Here is a 21,392-nt window from a genome sequence, read left to right on the forward strand (position 1 = left end):
TTTCGTTCAGGCTCCTTGTTCCCACAATAAAGCCTTTATGCTTCTTCCTATTTTGCTCCGTGTTGCTGCTAGGAAACCACTCACCCACCTCTGAGAGGCACAATTAAGTGTCCCTGATACAATATTCTTCCATTATGTGCCAACAGAAGGAAAGGGCACATCAAAAGGAGCCCTGAAAATAAGGTCCAAGGCTGGCAGGAATATTCAGGATGGGGCCTTTATGTCTAAGAATCTGCTGGTACCTTGAGTGGCACGTTAATGAGAGGGAAAATGTCTCTTAACAAGGAGGCTCTGCACTTTCAAGCATCCTGTTCCCAGCAGGCTCAGGGGTCACAAACAAGGGATTTTCTCTTTGTGCACTTTTCTCTGTCCTGTTTTTGTACCCTCTGCCATGCACAGCTGCAGGTGGATGCACCTTCCCTGGGAGAACAGCTCCTTAAAGGCTGAAAAAGTTGTTCTGTCCACTCTTCTCCGGTGACATCCCAGGCAACCGGTTGTGTTGGTTTTTTGTTCTTATTTGTTGATTGGGTTTTGGATTGGGTTTTTCTGCACGTTCCTCCTTTCCACCTTTATGAGTAAAGGTCTCAGAGTGTGCCAACATGGGCATTTAGTTTGACCCAGGAGCGGTTTTGGGAAGCAAATCTCCCTGTGTGGGGACACCCCCACCGTGGGACCTTGGGTTGGATCTCGAGCAAACTGGGGTCTAACTCTTAGCTGGGCTATTTTGGGCAGGCCCCAAACCTGAGGGAAGTCCAGGTTACAGTCCAGCTGAGTTACTTCAACGACAACCCAGTGGCATTCACCTCAAAGTTATCCTAAAATACACTGGGGGAATGTGCCCCAAATTCCAACATGGCCATCGTCTTCTTGGCACCAGATGTTTTCTGCTGACACCGTTGATAATGACATTACTTTCTCCATAGGACTATTGACACATTATTTTCTCCTATTTATTTCTTCCTGGAAAAGGCTTTGTTTCAATTCCCAAACTCTTCTCTCCGGAGTTCCGAATTCGGCCGAGATGTCTCAGCAAGCCCCAAACCGTTCCAAACGTTGTTTCCCTTTCCAGCCATGACATCCCCGCTGCTGTCTGTCAGCGGGGAGAGGAAGTTCAATAAATTTTTGAGGCTGAAAAGCTCAGTCTGGCGATGCTTTCCCACAAACATCAGCGGCGGGGCCGCGCTCGCTCCGTTTTGACGCACGGTTCTATTTCTGGCTGCATGAGAGGAAAGCAAAGGGCACCAAATGGGTTTTCATCTGCACGTTAATTGTTGATGCAGCTCAGTTTGGCAACTGAAGGACTTAATTGCTGTCGGGTTTGTTTCTCTTTGCCTCGCTGAGTGTTGTGTCTTCTCCTCCCCCTCTTCTCTGCTCCGCAGCCTGCAAGTGCAACGGCCACGCGTCCGTCTGCAACACCAACACTGGCAAGTGTTTCTGCACCACCAAGGGGATCAAAGGAGATGAGTGTCAGCTGTGAGTTTGTTTCTTTGTTGTTTGAAAGCCAAGAGTCGTGCCCGTCCCGCCATGGAATGCCCCGGCCACCCCAGGAACCCCTCCTGTCCCACCACAGAACACCCCCGCTTTTCCTACCATGGAACCCCCCCGTCCCACCACGGAACCATCTTGTCCCACTGTGGAACCCCCCCCATCCCACCATGGAATCCCCTTGTCCCACCATGGAATGCCTTGTCCCACCATGGAACCACTCCCAATCCCACCATGGAATCTCCCTTGTCCCACCATGGAACGCCCCTCCTTCCCACCATAGAACCCCCTTTTATCCCACCATGGATCCACCGTTGTCCCATCATGGAACCCCTCCAATCCCACCATGGAATGCCTTGTCCCACTATGGAACCACCCCAATCCCACCATGGAATCCCCTTGTCCCCCCTGTTTCTTCCTGGTGATGTTCATGGTGTCCCTGCCCATCTCTTCCTGCTGATGGTTCAGTGGCTGCTCTGAGGGTGCAGCCAGCTGGGCTTCCCCTGGGGGATGTCCAAAAGAATCCTGAAGAACTCCATTTTTACGAACGTTTCGGCTGGGAATGTTACACGGAAGGGATGGAGAAATGAAGTGCCCCCCCCCCCCCAAAGCTATGCATGGAATCACAGCATGGTTTGGGTTGGAAGGGACCTTAAAGAGCATCTCGTTCCATGAGATGGGTCATTCCATGAGCCGTGGGCAGGGACACTTCCCACTATCCCAGGTTGCTCCAACCTGGCCTTGGACACTTCCAGGGATCCAGGGGCAACCACAGCTTCTCTGCCCAACCTGAGCCAGGGCCTCTCCACCCTCACAGCCAACAATTCCTTCCCAATATCCCATCTAAATCTACTCTCTGTCAGTTCAAAGCCATTCCCTGTGTGCTGTCCCTCCAGGCCTTGTCCCCAGTCCCTCTCCAGCTCTCTTGGAGCCCCTTTAGGCCCTGCCAGGGGCTCTCAGGTCTCCCTGGAGCCTTCTCTTCTCCAGAGGAAACCCCCAGCTCTCCCAGCCTGGCTCCAGAGCAGAGGGGCTCCAGCCCTGGCAGCATCTCTGGACTGGCTCCAGGATTTTTTCTCCCTCAGTAGTTCCTCTTTAATTGGGGGATTTTACAGCCCCTGCTCCCCGTGCCGGGCGGGTGTAAAATCTCTCCGAAACGAGCCTTTGACATTCAAGCAGTTTAATGGAGCGGTTTTAGAGCAACAAATTTGCTGCAGGTTTCTCTGTAACGAAACAGAAATGCTTTTAGTGCAGTGTTAGTGGAAATAATTTAATTCCAGAGGATTTCATTGCCAGGTTTATTTTCAGAGCGTCGCTCGCGCGAGCAAACATTTATCGGAGGGATCCTGGAATAACCGTAAATGTAAATGGAAATTAGTTTTTTGACTGAGCTAATCCAGTTCCATGCTTTGTGAAGAGCTAATAAATACCTTCTAAGTGGATGCAGAGGTTGATATCCAGAATTTTATATTTCATTTTTTTATCCTGTGCGAGTTTGACTCGCAGAGAACGTAGAATTTCTTCCTCCAGCCCAGCCCAGCCCAGCTCAGACATTGATCTTTAATCATTGCTGTTATCAGCACAGGTTGTGTTCTCTGATATTTTAGTGGCTGGGAATAAATCAAACTACCAAAAAAAAACCCCAAAAAACCCACAACCAAAATCCATTTATTAAAAAACGTGTTTTCTTTTTTTTTTTTCAGGTGTGAAGTCGAAAACAGATATCAGGGAAATCCACTCAAAGGAACGTGTTACTGTGAGTACCCCTGGGATTGTGTTTGCAGATAAAAAAAATGTGCTTGAAGTTTAAAACACCTCCTTTAAAGCTTGTTTTAGTTGCCTCAGCGTGTGTTTAAAATATGGGGGATTAAGGGAAGGACTGAAAAACAGCTCGGAAAAAGTTAACTTTTTTTTCTGCAAAGTGTTGTTTAAAGAAAATGAAAATGCTGTTCTTGATAAGGTCTCTGTGATGATTGGATCGTTTGAACAAAAGTTTTGGATGTTTCTCACGTGACTGGGATGAAATCTGGTCTAAAATATATTCCCAATAGGTAAAATCCAGAGGATTTTTATGGAAATTTTTATGGAAATTTTTATGGATTTTTATGCAAAATGCTCTTTATTTTAAATTCTGGCTCCTTGTTTAAATGGGCTTCCAAACCTGCCACGTTTCCTCGGAATTGAACAGTTGGATTCCCGTGCAATTCCAGAAGATCCTTTGCCAAGACTCAGATTACTTGATGGAAACTCTCCAGGCTGTGTTTGCAAATATTAGCAATCAGCAGCCTGGCAGGGGTGGAGAGATGGGATCTGGAATTCCATGGAGTCACGAGCAGTGGGCACAGAAATGACCAACCCGCTGGTTTTTGGCTCGTTTGGGTCCTGCTCGTGTGGCCAAACGAGGCCGTGGGTGGCTCCTCGTGACAATCTCTCTGCAAGGATGACCAGATTCATCGCAGGGGTGGGAAAAACGGGCAGAAAACCAGGGAAAAGGCAGAACATTCCAACTCCTGCAGGAAGAATCTTGTGCTTTAGGGCTCCAGTCTTGCTTGGTTTCATTCCTTGGAGATTCCAGACATCGGGTTGTCTGGCTTTCTCTATCCACAAGGGATCTCCAGGAGGCAGTGAGAGATAAAAGAGCACCTGGTGTATCATTTCCTGTTCCTCGTGGCTTGGAGTGTTCCTGCACGGCCTCAGGAATATGGACAAGTCAGAATATGGTGTTTTAATAAAGGGAGGAGACTGGTGGATGCATCCCCAAAACTGGCTGTTGGTAAACATGAGCGTGGAAGGACATCCAGGCAGACATAAAAACTGCCCCTGGAATGCCTGGGTGGGATGAATTCCAGACAGGATGGGAGCTGAGTCCATCAACAACCAGCTGCTCTCTGGAAATCCTCCCAGCAGAGTCCACTGACATACAGAAACTTGACATGGGGGGAACTTTGTCGCCTCCCAAGTGGGAATTGCAAGTCCCCTTAATTTTCCTGCTATTCCTTTGGATCATGGAGGTGTTGCAGGCTGCAAAAGTCAGTATCTTGGCATGTTTTTTACAGTGTTTAGGCGTGAACACTGGTTTTTTTACACAATTTAAATGTTTTTTACAATATTTAGGTATGAGCTTCCACTTAGACCAGCTGTTGTCTGGCAAATCCAAGCCACCTCTTTCCCCCTTCAGGCTCAGCTCGGGGGTTTTTTGTCCCTTGTGTGGGATCCCACACGGGCTGGGGGTGGTTCCTAACGGTGTGCTGACTCCTGCTTGTCCAAAAATCCCTTCATGCCTTGCTGTGCCGGCGTTGTTTCATTCCAGGGGGGTGGGATAACCGTCCCTGTGTTCCTTACAGACACTCTCCTCATCGACTATCAGTTCACCTTCAGCCTGTCCCAGGAGGACGATCGTTATTACACCGCAATCAACTTCGTGGCCACTCCCGAAGAGGTAACATCCTCCACCCTCCCTTCCAGCTTCCTCATCCCTTGGGGTGTCCTCTGCTCTCCTCTTGGCCCTGGGCCTTGCCTTGCCTGTGCAAGTCCCAAATTTTCGTGGGAAAATTTTGTAAGGATGCACGGTTCGTTCTTTTCCAGTTGTCTGAACAGCCTTTGAGCCACTCAGGTTTTGTGGAATTACAGAATCATGGAATGGTTTGGCTTGGAAGGGACTTTGAAGGCCATCTTGTTCCCACGGGCAGGGACACTTCCCACTATCCCGGAGTTCTCCAACCTGGCCTTGGACACTTCCAGGGATCCAGGGGCAGCCACAGCTTCTCTGCCCAACCTGTGCCAGGGCCTCCCCATCCTCACAACCAGCAATTCCTTCCCAATATCCCATCTAAATCTCCCCTTTTCCACTCTGAAGCCATTCCCTGTGTGCTGTCCCTCCAGGCCTTGTCCCCAGTCCCTCTCCAGCTCTCCTGGAGCCCCTTTAGGCCCTGCCAGGGGCTCTCAGGTCTCCCTGGAGCCTTCTCTTCTCCAGCTCTCCCAGCCTGGCTCTGGAGCTGAGATGCTTTGCTCGTTTTCCCCCCAAATCTTGTGTTTCAGTTCTTCCTTTGCACTTGTTTTATTCTTTCTCATGTTTTCCCTGGGGAGGAGAATACTCCCTTTCAGCAAATACAGTTATTTAGTTTTTTTGCTTGATGTATTTTCTTCAGGGAAATAACAAATTCCAAGGTAATTTTTTTTGTAGCAAAGGTTTGTGAGGGATCTGTGCAGTGCATCTGCTTATCCTAAAAATGGGAGTTTATTTTTTTTTTTTTGTTTCCTTTCCACAGCAAAACAGAGACCTGGACATGTTCATCAACGCATCCAAAAACTTCAACCTCAACATTACTTGGTCCACAAGTTTTGCAGGTAAAATGAGCCTGATCTTGGCAGCTTGTTTCAGTTATCAGTTTCTGACAAATGAAAATTTTATTGGGAAAACATTTTAATTTTATTTTAACCTCTGTACTTGATATGTAATGTTCTTAAAGGCTAAGCCTGAAGGAGGAGGTGAAATGTTTTTAAAAAAACTATGTTTGCCATGTTAGTAGTGCATTTTGGAAACATAAAAAGGTGCAAATTTGATTTTTAATACTGCAGCATTTTGGCACACGGTGATTTTGGTGTTGCAGTGCTGCTAAAGAGAATAATTTCTGAAGGAATAGTTAATTTTTCACCGTTAGAACTCAGGCTGATTTGCCTTTTTTTGTTGTTATTTTAAATACACATCCAAACTTTTTTCCTTCCTCCTTCCCAAACCAGCTGGCACACAGGCTGGGGAGGAAATTCCAGTCGTTTCCAGAACCAACATCAAAGAATACAAGGACAGTTTCTCCAACGAGAAGTTTGATTTCCGCAACAACCCCAACATCACGTTCTTCGTGTACGTCAGCAACTTCACCTGGCCCATAAAAATCCAGGTAAGAGCTGGTCATTTATGTGTGATTCTTTAAAAGTGCCTTTTATTTTTCTTTCTGGTGACACTTTGCTGTGCTCTGTGAGTCGTCCAGGCTGGGCTAGCCCCAGTGCAATCCCCCAGCAGATGGAGTTGGGTGTTCTGGATAAGAGGGGAAAGGTGTGAGGCGTCTTCTGGTGCTGCCTCAGCCCAGGGGGCTTGAAAATGTGCTGGGAAATGAAGTGAGGTGCTCAGTTATTAACAGGTTTAACAAGGTGAGTGTGGAGATACCATGTTGAGTAGAAAGAGGGAGGACGTTAAAAACCAATCCTGGCATGTGGAGGCAGAGGAAAAGCAAATGTCAGCTCTCTGTGTGCTCAGACTGATGTGGGGCTGCTTTGAAGGACAAAAACCCTGCTGGGTCTGGGACAGGGATCATGGAATGGTTTGGGTTGGAAGGGACCTTAAGGACCACCCAGTGCCACCCCCTGCCATGGGCAGGGACACCTCCCACTGGCCCAGGTTGCTCCAAGCCCTGTCCAGCTTTGAAGACCTCCAGGTTTGGGGAATGCACAGAGCTCAGATAAGGCCTGGCATGTTTGAATTCTTATTTAAGAAACTTGATCAAACACAGGAACCCAAATTCTCCCATCTTCACCCTTGTCCAGCCGATTAGGATGTAAAGGCTGAGACTTCACTTTGAAGTTCTTGGTGTTTCTGACATTCAGTCCCACAAATTCCCTGATAATACTGAGCAAGGGCATGAGATCCACCTGGAAAAAAAACCTTCCTTGAGCTTTAATGATATTTTTCAAGTCATTCCCTTAATTTTTAAAAATATATTAGGAATACTTGTGGAATTTCTGCATCACCTTCTGCTAAAGACAGAGGGTTTTAAGTGTTCAGGAAACTTGGTGTTGCTGATGGCAGGCTGTGGATTTGAGAGGCTGACTTTGGACTGCTTTTAGCTTCTTTTTAATGCCATTTAACAGTTTCGATAATCATTTGCCAACAGGAGAGTTTTTATTTTACAAATTGTTGAAGTCTTTTAGTTTATTTTCAAGTCCTGATTTTTGGATGTGGAGGAGCTGGCAAGAGCTGCAGGGTCAAACCTTGGTGTCATTGGATAGCCAAGCAGCAAGTACTGAACCTCATTTTCATTGAAATACTCTTGTAGGAGTGGAAGTAAAACCTGTGTGTAAAGGTTGGCACTTGTGTGGTGATTTATTTAAATATTTGAGCGTCTCTTTTATCAAATTCACCATCACAGGAGTCAGGAAAAAAAATCATATTTTATTTAACTTGCAGGCTATTTTGACTGATAGTTGATTTTCCACAATCAGTGCTGGACTGAATCTTATCCTGATTTATTACTTTGCTATTTCTTGCTGCAGAACTCTGTGTGTTAATACTTTGTGTCCTGTCCCTAAAGCTCTCCTGGGTTTACTCTGCTCTCCATCCACCTGCACTGACAGGGAATTTAAGGCTTTTCCTGTGCCAGTGTTGTCACTGAGCTTAAATGTCCCCTCCACCTCCTCATTTGGCAGCTCAAACTCCTGCTTTCCCTGGATGAATTTGGACAGGTCACATCCTCTCCAAAGCCTCAGTGTTTGTTTGTTGGCTTAAGCAGGACAAACCCTCCTGGTCTTTTCCTGTGGAACAGGTTATTCAGGTTCAGCTCCCTCCTCTGTTTCCCTTCTCTGCTTCCAGGTGTTTGTCTCACTTGTGCAGTTTTGGTCGTGGGGATCAGGATCTGATCAAGGCCAGCCTGGCCTTGGACACTTCCAGGGATCCAGGGGCAGCCACAGCTTCTCTGCCCAACCTGTGCCAGGGCCTCCCCACCCTCCCAACCAACAATTCCTTCCCAATATCCCATCTAAATCTCCCCTTTTCCAATTTGAAGCCATTCCCTGTGTGCTGTCCCTCCATGCCTTGTCCCCAGTCCCTCTCCAGCTCTCCTGGAGCCCCTTTAGGCCCTGCCAGGGGCTCTCAGGTCTCCCTGGAGCCTTCTCTTCTGCAGGGGAACCCCCCCAGCTCTCCCAGCCTGGCTCCAGAGCAGAGGGGCTCCAGCCCTGGCAGCATCTCCGGGGCCTCCTCTGGACTCTCTGAGAACATGAACATATCCAAATGCCATCCCTGAAATGACTTCTGTCCTTTTTAAACCACTCTGACTCTTGAAACAATCTTCACCATCTTTGTGTCATGCAGGAATTCCCAGTGTACTGATATCCATAATGAAGAATTCCCAGTGTATTGATATCCATAATGAAGTTTGGATTAGCTCAGCTGCACTTCTTAGGTCTTTACAGTAAATAATTCTTCCAGAGAGGAAACAGTGGACTGGAATAGCACAGGTGACTGTTGGCACCTCCAGTGCTTTGTCTGCACCTCATTCCGGTTTTTTCATTCGCTCATTAAGTTCTTTTATTCAAAATTCTCCTGGAAACTTTGTGTACCGTTGGGGTCTTGGCAGGATGAGTATTTAAATTCTCCCTCCTCCTCTAAATACGAGTTTTAAATGCTCCACAGATCCATGCTCAGCTGCTGGACTGCTTTAACAACCTCATTCCAGAGGGGGTATTGTTGCACGTGCCATTTCTTTTGGAGATGGGATGGGCCCTGTCTGCTTTCCCTGGATTAGAACACATCAGAACATGGCAGTTCTGTCTCCACCTTGGGTTGTCTCTTTTACAACCTCAGCCCCACAACACACTTTGCCTTCCACCCGTGTTCATGTCCTTACTCCACTCTTAATTCCGTGTTAAGCTTGGTTTTATCCAGCTCTCCTTACAGGGTCTCTTCCCTCCCCCTCCTGCTCTCCTTTGCTTGGGTACCTGAACCATCTCCCGCCCTTTTGTTTTCATTTGCTGAGCTCTGGCACAGCTTGACTTGTGGCACTTCCTATTTTATCTCCCTGCTCCTTGCTGGCTTTGAAGCCACTGCTAATGAGTCCTTTCCTGTCCATGATACACAGGCTCTTTAATTGATCCTGATGTCCTTTTTCGAGGTTAGTTCTGAGGATGCAGCTCTCAAATAGCTTTGCATCTTTGACCTGAGAGAAAGGCTTGGATGGCAGCTTTCCCATCCCTCATCTCCTCAGCCCACTTGATCTTACTCTTTGATTTAATTTCTCACAGTTAAAGAGTGAACTTGGGCTCTCTTACATCACTTAACCTCTTTTTATCCCTTCTTTAATAGGAATGTGCTTGTGTGCACTCAATCCAAGGGAATGTTTTATCACCAGCTCTTCTTAATGCCTTTGTTACTTGCCAAAACAAAGCCTCAAATAGCATCAGCTCTTACTCACTGAGACTTCTTCCCCCTTTTTGTGGAGCCTGGCAGTGATATCACACCCAGGAATGTGTGGTCCTTGGGATTTCTCTTCTATTCTCAGCTGAAAACCAGGACTCAGTGTGTCCTTCCAGGCCTTGTGCAATATTCCATGGTGGATTGAACTTCCCTGGGTTCCAGTCTCTGTTCCCACCTGTCCTTTCCTCTGCCTCTTCCTTATGTGCTTTCCCTATTTTTTCCCATTTTTTGAGAAGTCTTGGCTCTCTGGAGTTTCTCTTCAATAGGACAAAACAGGAGTTAAATCATGGTGTGGCTTTTTGGGACAAAGATTTTTTGAGGAAGTGCCCAGAGGAGCTGTGGCTGCTCCATCCCTTGAATTGTCCAAGCAAGCTGGGACAGTGGGAGGTGTCCCTGCCCACAGCAGGGGGTTGGAATGAGGTGACCTTTAAGGTCCCTTCCAACCTAAACCATTCTGTGAGTCCATGATTTTAAGACTTCCCAGCACTCAGTCCTTGACTCATCCCATGCTCTGATCCTCTCAGGAATAGTTTTGCCTCAGATCTCTCCCACATTCCACCTCTCATTTCTTTTTCCAAGCTGTTCATGCCGTATTTCCCTGCAGAAAAAGCTCCCTGTGCCGTTGGGCTCAGCCCTTCAGGGCAAAGTGGCTCCTTAATTAAATCAGGATACAAACTGATCCCTGATCTCCCAGCCTGACTCCTGCAGTTTTCCTCACTGTTAAAACTTTCTCTCTGCTACAGAACATGTTTCTAGTTCCCCTTTGGAGTGGTTTTAATAGCAGGAATGTGATGGAATCTGGGAAACTCCGCTCCTGCCAGGCTGCTGGGGGTGATTCTGTCCCAGCTCACACGTGTCTTTGGGTTGTTCCTGGGCAGGGCAAAACGTCCAAATCATATTTTTTTTTGTAATTTTTTTTTCTTTGCTTGCATACTCTAGTAACCAGTCATTTTACACACACTCATTTCTCCTGGCTCATTTTCAATTTCAGGACAACAAATGTATTTAAACACGAGTTTTTACATCTTACAAAGCCTCCCAGCGTAAAACTTCAGCAGTGTAGCTTTTACTGCAAAAAAAAAAAAAAATCCTGCAATCCACATTATTTTATTTTTTTTAAACAGCAGAAACCTTATCCTGAAGCCCTTGATTGAAATCTGCCTGCCTTTCCCTCTCCTTGCCTGTTCAAATCTGCACTTGGAAAGTATAAATGCTCTTTTGTGTCAGAGATGTGTCCCTGCCAGTGCTCAGTTCTGGCTCTTTTCCCCCCTCTTTCCTTGCTCCACCTCTTTTCCAAACCGCTCCAGTTCATTCCTTTCCTCAGCTATATTGGTTTAGGATGTCTCTCCCTGCCTGTTTAGTGACTTGAAGTGATTATTTAGTGGGAAGAACCAAAGCAGCAAAATGCAGAAAGGCTTCAAAATGCAGCAAAGCTCTTCCTGAGGAAGGAATTCCCTGAAAGCCTTACCTTGCCAAGCCTTCCTGACAATCCAGGTAAGGTCTTGTCGCAGCAGCTTGGATATTTCCTTGCTTTGCTTCGTTTGCTGCAGACTTTGGCCACCCTGAATTCCTGAGTGCTCAGCAAACATTCCTTATCTTCCCCTCCCCAAACTGGGAATGCACCCTTTGGAAAAGGACATCGGTGACTGTTGAAGGGTTGATGGTTTTTCTCCCGTCGTTTCCACTATTTTTTCCTTATTTTTCCTGATCTTCCCCTTGTTGCTCTTTCCAAATTTAACCCAGAGTAGAAGAGAGCTGTGGGCTATAAATAAGCACAATGAGGAGCAAAGAAAGTGCAGAAGTTTTCAGAGGGGTTCCCCTCACGGGGGGTTCGGTCCAGGCAAAACTCCCTGCGAGGCGAGACCTGTGAATTGTGGAGCTGACAGGTTTAAAATTTAAAATTTAAAAACCCTCCCTGATACCTGTGCAGTTTTATCACTCTTTAAGCTGGTTTTTCCTTACCTGGAGCAGGTTCCAGTGGGTGAGTCCCTCCCACGAGTGCACAGGGGTGAAATTGTAGCTGATCCACCCCCTTTTTAATGACTCTGAGCTTTCTGCTCTGTTACAATTTACAGCTGCTGGCGTTTGCTTCCACTCACTAAACAGGAATCGCTGTTCTTGCCTTGTTTCATACCCAAACTATTGTTTATATTCATTAACATTCTGTCCCATTTGATTTTAGATTGGTTTTTTGTTTTGTTTTTTTTTTCCCTCCTGGATTCACATCCTTGAAGCCTCTTGCATTGATCTCTACGTTCTGGGAATATCTAAGACCATTTTAGGAGCTGATTTAAGGCAAACCCAGTTTGTAATTGTGTCATTAACTGGCAATTGCCTCCTGTCTTTCCTTCGTTGTTGCTTGAAGTATCTTGATTTGAAACGTTAATTACCAACCAAACGCTTCAAGGAACAAAAAAAAAGAGCTGAAGGGAGTTTTTTGCAGCCTCTTGCATACAGAATATTCCACTTGAAAAATCAGGGTGGATACTCACTGTAGATTTATTTTCTTGGCAATTCAGCACCTTGTTGGGCTTCAAAAAAGCCACAGAGCTGCCCGTGCAGTGGTGGGGGCTGGAGCAGCATCCACAGCTCCCACTGGCTGAGGAGGATTTTTGGGAACCAGTGGGAAACTTCCAAATCAGTGTAATTGTTGCCTTCCACTCTGATTTCATGAGGGCTGTGGTGGAAAAATAGCTAAAATCGCCTCTGCCGTCTCCAGGTTTAGTTTTTCCTGCTTCTTTCCGACTCCTCCCAGTTGATTTCTCTTTGGGGTGGTGGATCCCTACAATCTCCTTTAAATCTTTATTCCTTTCATAGAACGAACAGGGATGGAAGGGACCTTAAAATCCACCCGTGGATGGCTTAGTTCAGTCACATCCTGTGTTGTCATAACTGTTTTCTCTGTTTCCAAAATGTGGTGCTTACCCTGATAGGAAAATGTTGGTTCACCCCCTCAGAGTGTTCAACTGCTCTCTGGTTCAGCCCCCAGAAAAGGGTGAGTGGTGAAGCAAAAGGTGGGAACAGTTCAGCTCCTTTCAGTTGGTTGTTGTTGCTGAGGAGCTGCCAGAAGTTCAGGTGAGGAAACCGTAACAAATGGGAGACCTGAGAGTTAAGGAAGAGGCTTCAAAGTGCTGTAATTAAAGAAAGAGTTGGTTTGTGACTGGCCCAGGTGATTGTGTTTGGACTGGCACAGGGGATCATGGAATCACAGCATGGTTTGGGTTGGAAGGGACCTTAAAGATCATCCAGTTCCACTCCTGCCATGGGCAGGGACACCTTCCACCAGCCCAGGGTGCTCCAACCTGGCCTTGGACACTTCCAGGGATCCAGGGGCAGCCACAGCTTCTCTGCCCAACCTGGGCCAGGGCCTGCCCACCCTCCCAGCCAGCAATTCCTTCCCAATATCCCACCCAAAGCTCCCTTTTTCCACTAGGAAGCCATTCCCTGTGTGCTGTCCCTCCATGCCTTGTCCCCAGTCCCTCTCCAGCTCTCCTGGAGCCCCTTTAGGCCCTGCCAGGGGCTCTCAGGTCTCCCTGGAGCCTTCTCTTCTCCAGGGGAACCCCCCCAGCTCTCCCAGCCTGGCTCCAGAGCAGAAATCCATGGGTGCCACAGCTCCAGCTGTTCAGATCCACAGTGTGCACCATCCCAAGGAATGTGGGATGTCAGTTGTTCACTCCAAAGCCCTTGGCTGACGTGCTCTTCAATGACCCCCCTTCCTTCAGGGCGCTCCCTCTCTGCCTTCTGTACTTTTCCTACCATTTCCATCATGTCTGCATCCACCTTTGGAAGGGAAATGCTCATTGTAGTGCTCTGGGGAAGAGCTGCTCTGCTGCACTGAGGAGGGTTTCCCATAGATGTGGGATCTGCTCCCAGTAATCCTTTTGGATCCGAGTGCTTTGTGTATTAAACCTGTGGCTACTGATTTTTTTTATGGCCTTCTTCTTCTTTCCTGAGCTGTTCTGAGGGAACAGCCAAAGCTCTGTTGATTCCCAGGCATCAAAAGGCTTCCCTGCCCCCTCTCTGCATCCCAAGGGTTTGCCTTGGGATTGTGTTACAGTCACTCCTTTGACCTGGGAAAGGTTTCCCACCGTTTTCCAACCGTGTGCTGAAAATGCCTGTGGGAATGAATGTAGGAGGGCACATTCCCTTCGCATCTCTTCAGAATAACGTTGGAAGTGGGTCTTTCCCTTCAGCCAGGAGATATTTCCTGTGTTAATATGTAGGTAAAGCTCACGTGGAGCCACGGGCTGCTGGGGCTGGGTTTTGGAGCCAGGATGAATTAACTCGACTGGGATTCTCCCAAGGATTGGGTCTTGTTTTGTCTTAGCTGGACGTGGCTATGTATGTGGAAAATAGTAGCCAGTATCTTCCAAAGGGCCAGGAATTGCGTTCCTAAGAAGATTCCCAATCAGACAAAGCTCTTGCTCTGACCTTTATCATCATTTGTATTTATGTTCCACCACTCTCCTGTCCTGCAGACACTGAAACCTTCCCAAATTCTCATTTATCAAAGGAAAGCTCCTTCATCAAAGCAGTTTGGGATTGAACTTCTTCTTCTTCTTCTGATGCTCTTCATCCTGCTCTTTTTATTGGCACCTAAAACAGGTGCTCTGAATTAGCAAGGATCTTATACCAGTTTCAGTTAAGCTTTAATTTTCCTTGCCATTCCATGTTTAAAGTGGTTCAGGAAGCCTTTGCTTTCTTGCAGAGCTGAATGATGGGTGGCACTTGGCTACAGCCAAGGAGAGCTTTGGGGTACCCTCAGCTCCTGCCAGGGGGAGGGAGATGATCCCACACTTCCAGCTTCCTTGGATTTGAGGCTTTCAACCTCTTTAAGGTGATTGAAGGAACATTCCCAGCAGTGGTGCTCTCTGGGGTTCCCTTTTGAGGTCTGCAAGGTTTTGATAGTCCATGGAATGAGATGGAGCCGAGGAACCATCTCCCAGTTCAAGAGCAGGGCCTGAGCTGGCTCTTAATTCCCTGATTCCTCTCTGGAGGAGGCATCTAGTGTTTGATACAGGGCATAAATATTCCTGAGGTTTCCAGCCTTTCCCTAAATTCATACCATTCCCTAATTTGAGGCTCATGGCACGAGAACTCTCGGGGAGGGGTAAAGGCAGAGGAAAAGCACCTTTGTTGTTGGCCAAAGAGAATAAAATACACTCAGATAGGTAGTGATTGCTTTGATAAAATAATTATGGAGGCTTGAAATCGTCCTGAGGGGGGTGATCCCGACAGCTCTCTCCTGCCAGGGCCTCCCTGTGCCTCTTCCATCTTTAACGAAGTGGAGATGAAATCACCCTCAGCTCCCCAGGACCCGCCCGTTCCGAAAACGATCCTTTTCTCTGTTGCTCCTCAAAGCACCAGCGTGCCAGGAGGTGTTTGCTAATGATGTCCCTTGCCTTTCTCCAACCCTTCAGCAGGTGCTTTTGGAGCCTCTCCCTGCCCTCGTGCTGGGGGTTCGCTTGAAACCCGAGCGATGAGACGTAAATCAATTTGTTAATCTGAGGAAATCTGCTGCTGAATGTAATTACTTTTGGAGACGTGCAATTACATGCTGATTTTTTTTTTTTCAGAGCAGCCAAAACTGACGTCTTCTGCAGGGTTGGTGGGGGGGAGGATGGGAAGATTTAAACCAGACCTGTTCAGTGGGCCTTAAAAACGTGAAACAGCTGCTGGTGTTTCATCCGCTCCCACCGCCTTGTTTTTGGCACCAGCCGTTGACATTTCCCTTTTGGAAGTTGTTGCCTCTCAGGTTAAGTAATATTTTTGTTCAGCAGGATCTTAAATGCTCAGGAAGGAGGGTTTCTCTCAAAGGCACTTAACCCTTGGCTGGATGTGGTGCAACCTCAGGCCCTTTTAACTGCAGGGCGTGGCTTCAGAAAGCCCCAAAATCCCTCACACCAAACTTTCCCCGGTGTTGTGTCCGTGGGGCAACCACTGAAACCTTTGGGTTTTGCATCCTCAACTTGAGGGGTTTTCTTGGGATGAACTGTGGTGACTCACGTACCCTTCGTGAGGTTTATGGGAGTGATTTCAGACAGCACTGGAAGTCTGTTCATGTGGCTGCTGCAAAACTTTAGCTGCATAAAGAAGGAAAAAGTTCCAGGAGAGCAGAGACCCAGCCCGAGATCCAGATTTAATGATACCACCAGGATTTCTGAGGATGTGTTTTTTTCCCTGCTCTGACAGCAAGATATGTATGGATTGCCTTTACTTTTAAGGAAGCTGATTTTTTATTATTTTTTTTTTTCTCTTCCTCCTGTTAAAATGCAGGGCTGGAAAACATAATACCTAAAAAAAAAAAGGTAGAATTAATTTTCTATGGAAGCAAAGTCCAAATTAGGCATTAATTTCTCCTGGGTGAGGCAGGGGGCTGCTTGCTTGAACTTGCTGTGCTGAATAACTCCTGAAAACACCAGAACCCACCGTGGAATGGGTAATGTAAACCTGAAATTCAAATATATTTCCGAAAACGAGCCCTGTGAGCCATTGCAGGGGAGCTTTTACAGCCACCAGAGGAGTGAGATGCATTTCTCTGTGCAAAAGCTTATTTAAAGAGTCAAAGAACAGCGAGCAGAGTTAATGAAGAGGAGAAAAGTGTGTTGGCAATAAAATCAAAGAAGCCACAGGCTCGGATGTGACAGGAGATCCAGCCTGGCTGAACCACGAGGGAAAAACAGATCCAGGACTAACAGAGGGTGACAAATCCAAAAGCCTGTGGCTTGTTCAGCTCCCAGACACGGAGACAGAGCCTCCAGCACTGCAGCAACAGCTCTCAGCTGGCTCTGCAGGGCTGCTTTGGGGGAAAAACATTCCTGGAATGTCCTAAAAAACTGCCTTTTCTCTCATTCTCTCTCCTGACTTTGGATTATTGAGGTTCAAGGGGTTTGACTGTGTTGGTAGATGGTGCTCCCAGCAGTGTTGGGGTCAGGGCAGTGTGGGACTGTCACAGCCCTGGATAACTGTACATTTCTGGGATAATTGGGTTTTGTTGTTTTGAGTTTTTTCCCCCCTAAATTGGTAATTTTTAATGTATTTTTCTTTAATGGTGAATTACCTGTTGTAGAAATCCTTTAGTGACAGACAGTGGCCACCTGGGCTTTTTCATGCCAGTTATTTTTCACACTGAGATCTCCTGAACACCAAATCAGAGCCAAGGCTCTCAACAGATAAATAAAAATAGCCCAGCCCTCTGATTTCTGACTTGGTGCCTCTGTAAATCTGATTTTGGATAATTGGCTGAAAGTAAATTTGATTGTTTGTTTGGTTTTTTTTTTACTGCCCTTCATGTGACACCAGGTTTGGGACAACTTGTGGCTTCAGGGTGGTGTAACAACGTGAGAATGTTGTCATTGAAAGGCATTTTTATTTGGTTATTTATATAAATACATGTTTAGTTTGAGGTTGGAACTGGATGATCTTGAAAGTCTCTTCTGACCCAACCCATTCTGTGATTGTTTGTATTATACAGATAAATATACACGCAATTATTTTACTGCTTTATTTTATTAAGGCTGAAAAATCCTGTGGAAAAATTTTCTGTGGAAACTTCTGCCCGTGGCACATTGTAAACCTATTGTTGCTCCAGGTTGATAAACACCATAAAATCATCCCATGTGGTCCTTAGAATTCACACCTTCCCCAGAGAAGGAGACAGAGCTTGTTCTCCCTGTTAATACCAGAGAAACTCTGAGCTCTGTCTTGCATTTATTCCACTGTTTTGTCTGGTCAGAAATGATGCAAGACAGAAGGTTTTGCCCATTTCCATCTGTCAGCTATTTTACAGCCTGAAAAAAAAAAAAGGCAAATATGCCTTTAGCTGCTTTCTTCTCCTTTTTATCCCTGACTCCCTCTTGGGCACCCACATTCCCAACTCTTTAGGAAAACAACTTCTATTCCTTTTATTGTAAAGCCTATAAAGCTCATTTTTGCTGGGCATTTTTTGGGGGTCTGGGTGAGGGTTTGAGCTGTTTGTGTGCTGGAGTTTTTCATTTTTCTCCACGCTGAAAGTCTCCAGGAGCGGTTGGGACGGTGCCGGACGCCGCTGAGCCTGCACACAGATGGTGTCAGAGCTCTGCAGGGCAGGGAGCCAGGGAATGGGATCCTTCCAAACCCAAATGCAACGGGATCCTTCCCAAATGCATCCACGGCGCAGCAGCTGGGGCTGAGGGAGGTGCTTGAGGCTTTGGGACGGGGAGGACTGGAGGGTTTTCATGCTGGGGACTCACTTGCTGTCTCAGCTTTCAGGGTCTTGGTTTTTAACCATTTTAACCAGTTTTTAACCAAAACTGCCCTGTCTCCAGAACAGCTGCTGCAGTCAGAGAATAATGGAATTGTTGAGGTTGGAAAAGCCTGTCTGAGATCATCCAGCCATCAACCAAGGCCACCACAGCCCCATGTCCCCAAGTGCCACATCCACATGGCTTTGAAATTCCTCCAGGGATTCCACCCCTGCCCTGGGCAGCTGTGCCAGGGATGGACAACCCTTTCCAGGAAGGAATTTTCCTCAATATCCAGTCTAAACCTGCCCTGGCACAGCTGGAGGCCGTTCCCTCTCCTCCTGTCCCTGTTCCCTGGGAGCAGAGCCCGACCCCACCCTGGCTCCCCCCTCCTGTCAGGGAGTTGCAGAGCCAGAAGGTCCCCCCTGAGCCTCCTTTTCTCCAGGCTGAGCCCCCCCAGCTCCCTCAGCCCCTCCTGCTGCTCCAGCCCCTTCCCAGCTCCATTTCCTTCCCTGCACACGCTCCAGCCCCTCAGTGTCCCTCCTGTCTGAGGGGCCCAAAAGAAGAACTGAGTCCAAATAATTCCCTGAGAATTCCCTGAGAATTCCGAAGAAATCAATTTTTTCTGGCCCTGCCTCATCTTTCTCCTGGCCTTTGGTTGGGTGTGAGTGTAACACGGAGCTGTGCAGGTGCTGATCTGAGTTTGCTGTTCCCATCCTGGCACTTCCCAGAGCGTTATTTCCTAGCGCACTCCAAAATTCAGACGGGCACCACTATTCACCTCCGGGCTCTTTATTGAGCCAACACTTCCCCCGTGTCAGATTTGTGGGGTAATTCCTGGGACTCAGTGAAATTTGGGGCCACATCTTGACAGGATTTAGGGACAGCCCTGCTCCGTGCTCGCTCCTCACAACCATCCCGGAGCTCACGTGGGGAGCCGGAACAGGGGATAATTGGCATTTCTGAGCCCAACTGCTGCCTGCAGCCAATTAGCTGGGAAGGGACAATTTGTGGCTGCTGCAGGAAGGCGGTGTTGGAATGTAAATCGCTGTTCACCCCGGTGGAGGTGCAGGTTTTATGTTTACGCAGCAGAAAGTGGCTGTGCCGTAAAGCTCGGCCGGCTCAGGTGATGCTGCGGCGGGTGAGGAGTCGGTGGCGAATCCCTCTGATCCCTCACACAGCTGGGTGTGGAAATCAAACCTGAGGGGGCAGATTTTACACTTAACACCTGAGGCTGAGCACAGGAGGCTCTTCAGCTGCACCAGGTTCTGTCTGAGCTGGGGAGAGGTGGATTTGGTGGGTGAGGGATTCCAGAGGAATGCTCTGAGTGCTGGAGCCCCTCTGCTTTGGGGAAAGGCTGGGAGAGCTGGGGGGATTCACCTGGAGAGGGGAAGGCTCCAGGGAGACTTTTCCAACACCTCCCCAGTGCTTCTGGTGCCCACACACAGCATCAGGTGCATCACAGACTCTCTGGGATCTCCCTCCTCCTGTTGTGTGTCAGAGTTTTTCCAAGTTATAATTAATTCCCCTAAGACCCTTCTCTCGAACCTGAGGTTTAACTTCCCTGTCTAGAGAACCTTTCCCTGTGGATCAGGTTGTTCTTGCAGCTTGTGGAGACTTAGAGAAGTCAGAGCAGCTTAAATTTTCTTGCTGACCTCCAAATCTGGGTGTAGTTTTGCTGTTGATTTAGGATAGGTCTGTGGTGCCCCTGAAAGGGAATGTCCTGTGTTGTGACTGGGTTGTGGATCCACCCTGAAGCTGTTGGATGGAGCTTGGAGCAACCTGGTCTAGCAAAAGGTGTCCCTGCCCGTGGCAGGGGGTTGGAGCTGGATGGTCCTTAAGGTGCCTTCCAACCCAAAGCATTCTGGAATTCTGGAGCAGCAGCTGGAGGCAGGTGAGATGTCCCAGGCTGGCAATAGGTTTTGCCCCTGTTTAGGCAATGAACGAGCTTTTAGTGCATCCATGAAAGCAAGGGAAGGATGCACTGGGGGAATTTGAAGCACCTGAATGTGGGGGTCTGCAGAGAGATGTCTCTTCGTGCCTCAGGTGTTGAAAGTCCTGTTGTGGAACTGAGTAGGTAAATCATTTCCTAGACACTCCATGGGCCAGCTGGACAGACGAGGTTCCCCTTGAGTGTAAGGGGGGATAATAGGAATATACCTCTGGATTTAGATCTAAATCTGTGTCTGAATCCCATAAATCACCCACAGGGGTGAACAGATCTTCCTTCTGGAGAGTGTTCCTGGGTGCTGACGTGGCCTGAGATGATTTGAGAGCCACCCGCCCCGAAAAGGTCACCTTGGGTTCGCTCATCCCCCAGGGGAGCAGGGTCAGCTCCAAAATCCCAGCTTTTGAAGGGCTGGAATTTGGAATGAAGAGCTTTTTGCCTTGCTCTCTGCTGCCTCAGTGAGTGCCTTCCTTGGCTCATTGAGGGTGTTCACAGAACACGTGAATGGACATCGCGTGGCAGAACCCAGACCACCCTTCAGGTGGTGCAGCTGGGTTGCTGTGTTGGCCAGTTTTCCCCTATAACCTCCCCTCTGAAGCTGCTGGAATTGGCTCCCTGCTCTTTTGGAGTGCAGAGAGCACCGAGCCCAACGTGGATTTTGGGTTTTGTTTCCCTAGAGCACCTCGTGCTTGTGTTTAAAGGAGAACTGGAACAAGGGAAGATGTTTCTTTTGAGCAGAGGAGCCATTTCCCACACACACACCCCTCCATCCTAGAGGGCAAAACGAATGTTTTGATGACTTTGGCATCACTCAGGAATACTCAGAGCCCCTTTGTTTTGCAGCAGGTGCTTTGACAGCAGCACAGGCACACTCAGCATTCAGGCCACGGCGTTGTGTGTCTTCTCCAAGGTCAGGGTGAGTCCTTGCCTCTAACCACGGCAAAAAAAGACACAAGACAGTGCAGTTCCCAGGAAGGAACGGAGGGAGATGTGCAGAAATGGCACCTGCAGCTTGTTTGGCTCTTGGCTTTCTCTCCCTGGAAGCCTGTGGAGCTCCCAGCCTTCCCCTCTTACCTGCTGCTTTTTGTTTGTTAACTTCGGCGCCGGGGCTGGCTTGAAATGAAAAAGCCCAGAGCAGCCTGAAATCCCTAAATTTCCATGCTTTTTCAGGGCTGTGTGGTCCTGCAGACTTTGAAAACACGAGTGCTGTTGCACATTCTGCCCCCTGCCAGGTGGGGGTAATGGCTGGAGCAGTAGGACCTTTTGATATCTCCCGAATTCACAGCGAGCCTCGAGCTCCAGGAGCCCCTTTTCATGTTGCGCCTTCTCTGCTGGACTTCTCTGCTTTCAGAAGTTAATTGGACTTTTATTTTTCTCTCTTTTACAATTCTGTTCTGGGAGCGTGTCCTGTGCAAAATATCATTTCCAATTTCCCTTTTTTTTTTTTTTCCCCTCATCCCTGGGATGAAAAGAAAGGCATCGATGGTGTGAATTGAGTCGCTTTGTACAGGAGGGAAGAAAGGCAGAAAGCCGGCCTGTAAATAATCCTGAATTGTCA

The 21,392-nt window shown here is 47.8% G+C and overlaps 1 protein-coding gene across 1 annotated transcript in view; it reads left to right on the forward strand.

Annotated features, from left to right (window-relative positions):
- Positions 1-21,392, forward strand: part of ATRN (attractin) — a 147,456-nt gene that overhangs the window by 77,344 nt on the left and 48,720 nt on the right. Inside the window, exons 21-25 of the mRNA XM_050321089.1 lie at positions 1,380-1,473; positions 3,186-3,238; positions 4,827-4,921; positions 5,751-5,829; positions 6,223-6,380. Of these exons, the coding sequence (XP_050177046.1) occupies positions 1,380-1,473; positions 3,186-3,238; positions 4,827-4,921; positions 5,751-5,829; positions 6,223-6,380 (479 nt within the window). The remainder of the gene's footprint in view (positions 1-1,379; positions 1,474-3,185; positions 3,239-4,826; positions 4,922-5,750; positions 5,830-6,222; positions 6,381-21,392) is intronic.

This window comes from Myiozetetes cayanensis, unplaced genomic scaffold (genome assembly GCF_022539395.1).
Source record: "Myiozetetes cayanensis isolate MyiCay16 unplaced genomic scaffold, myiCay2020 scf26, whole genome shotgun sequence".
Taxonomy (NCBI): domain Eukaryota; kingdom Metazoa; phylum Chordata; class Aves; order Passeriformes; family Tyrannidae; genus Myiozetetes; species Myiozetetes cayanensis.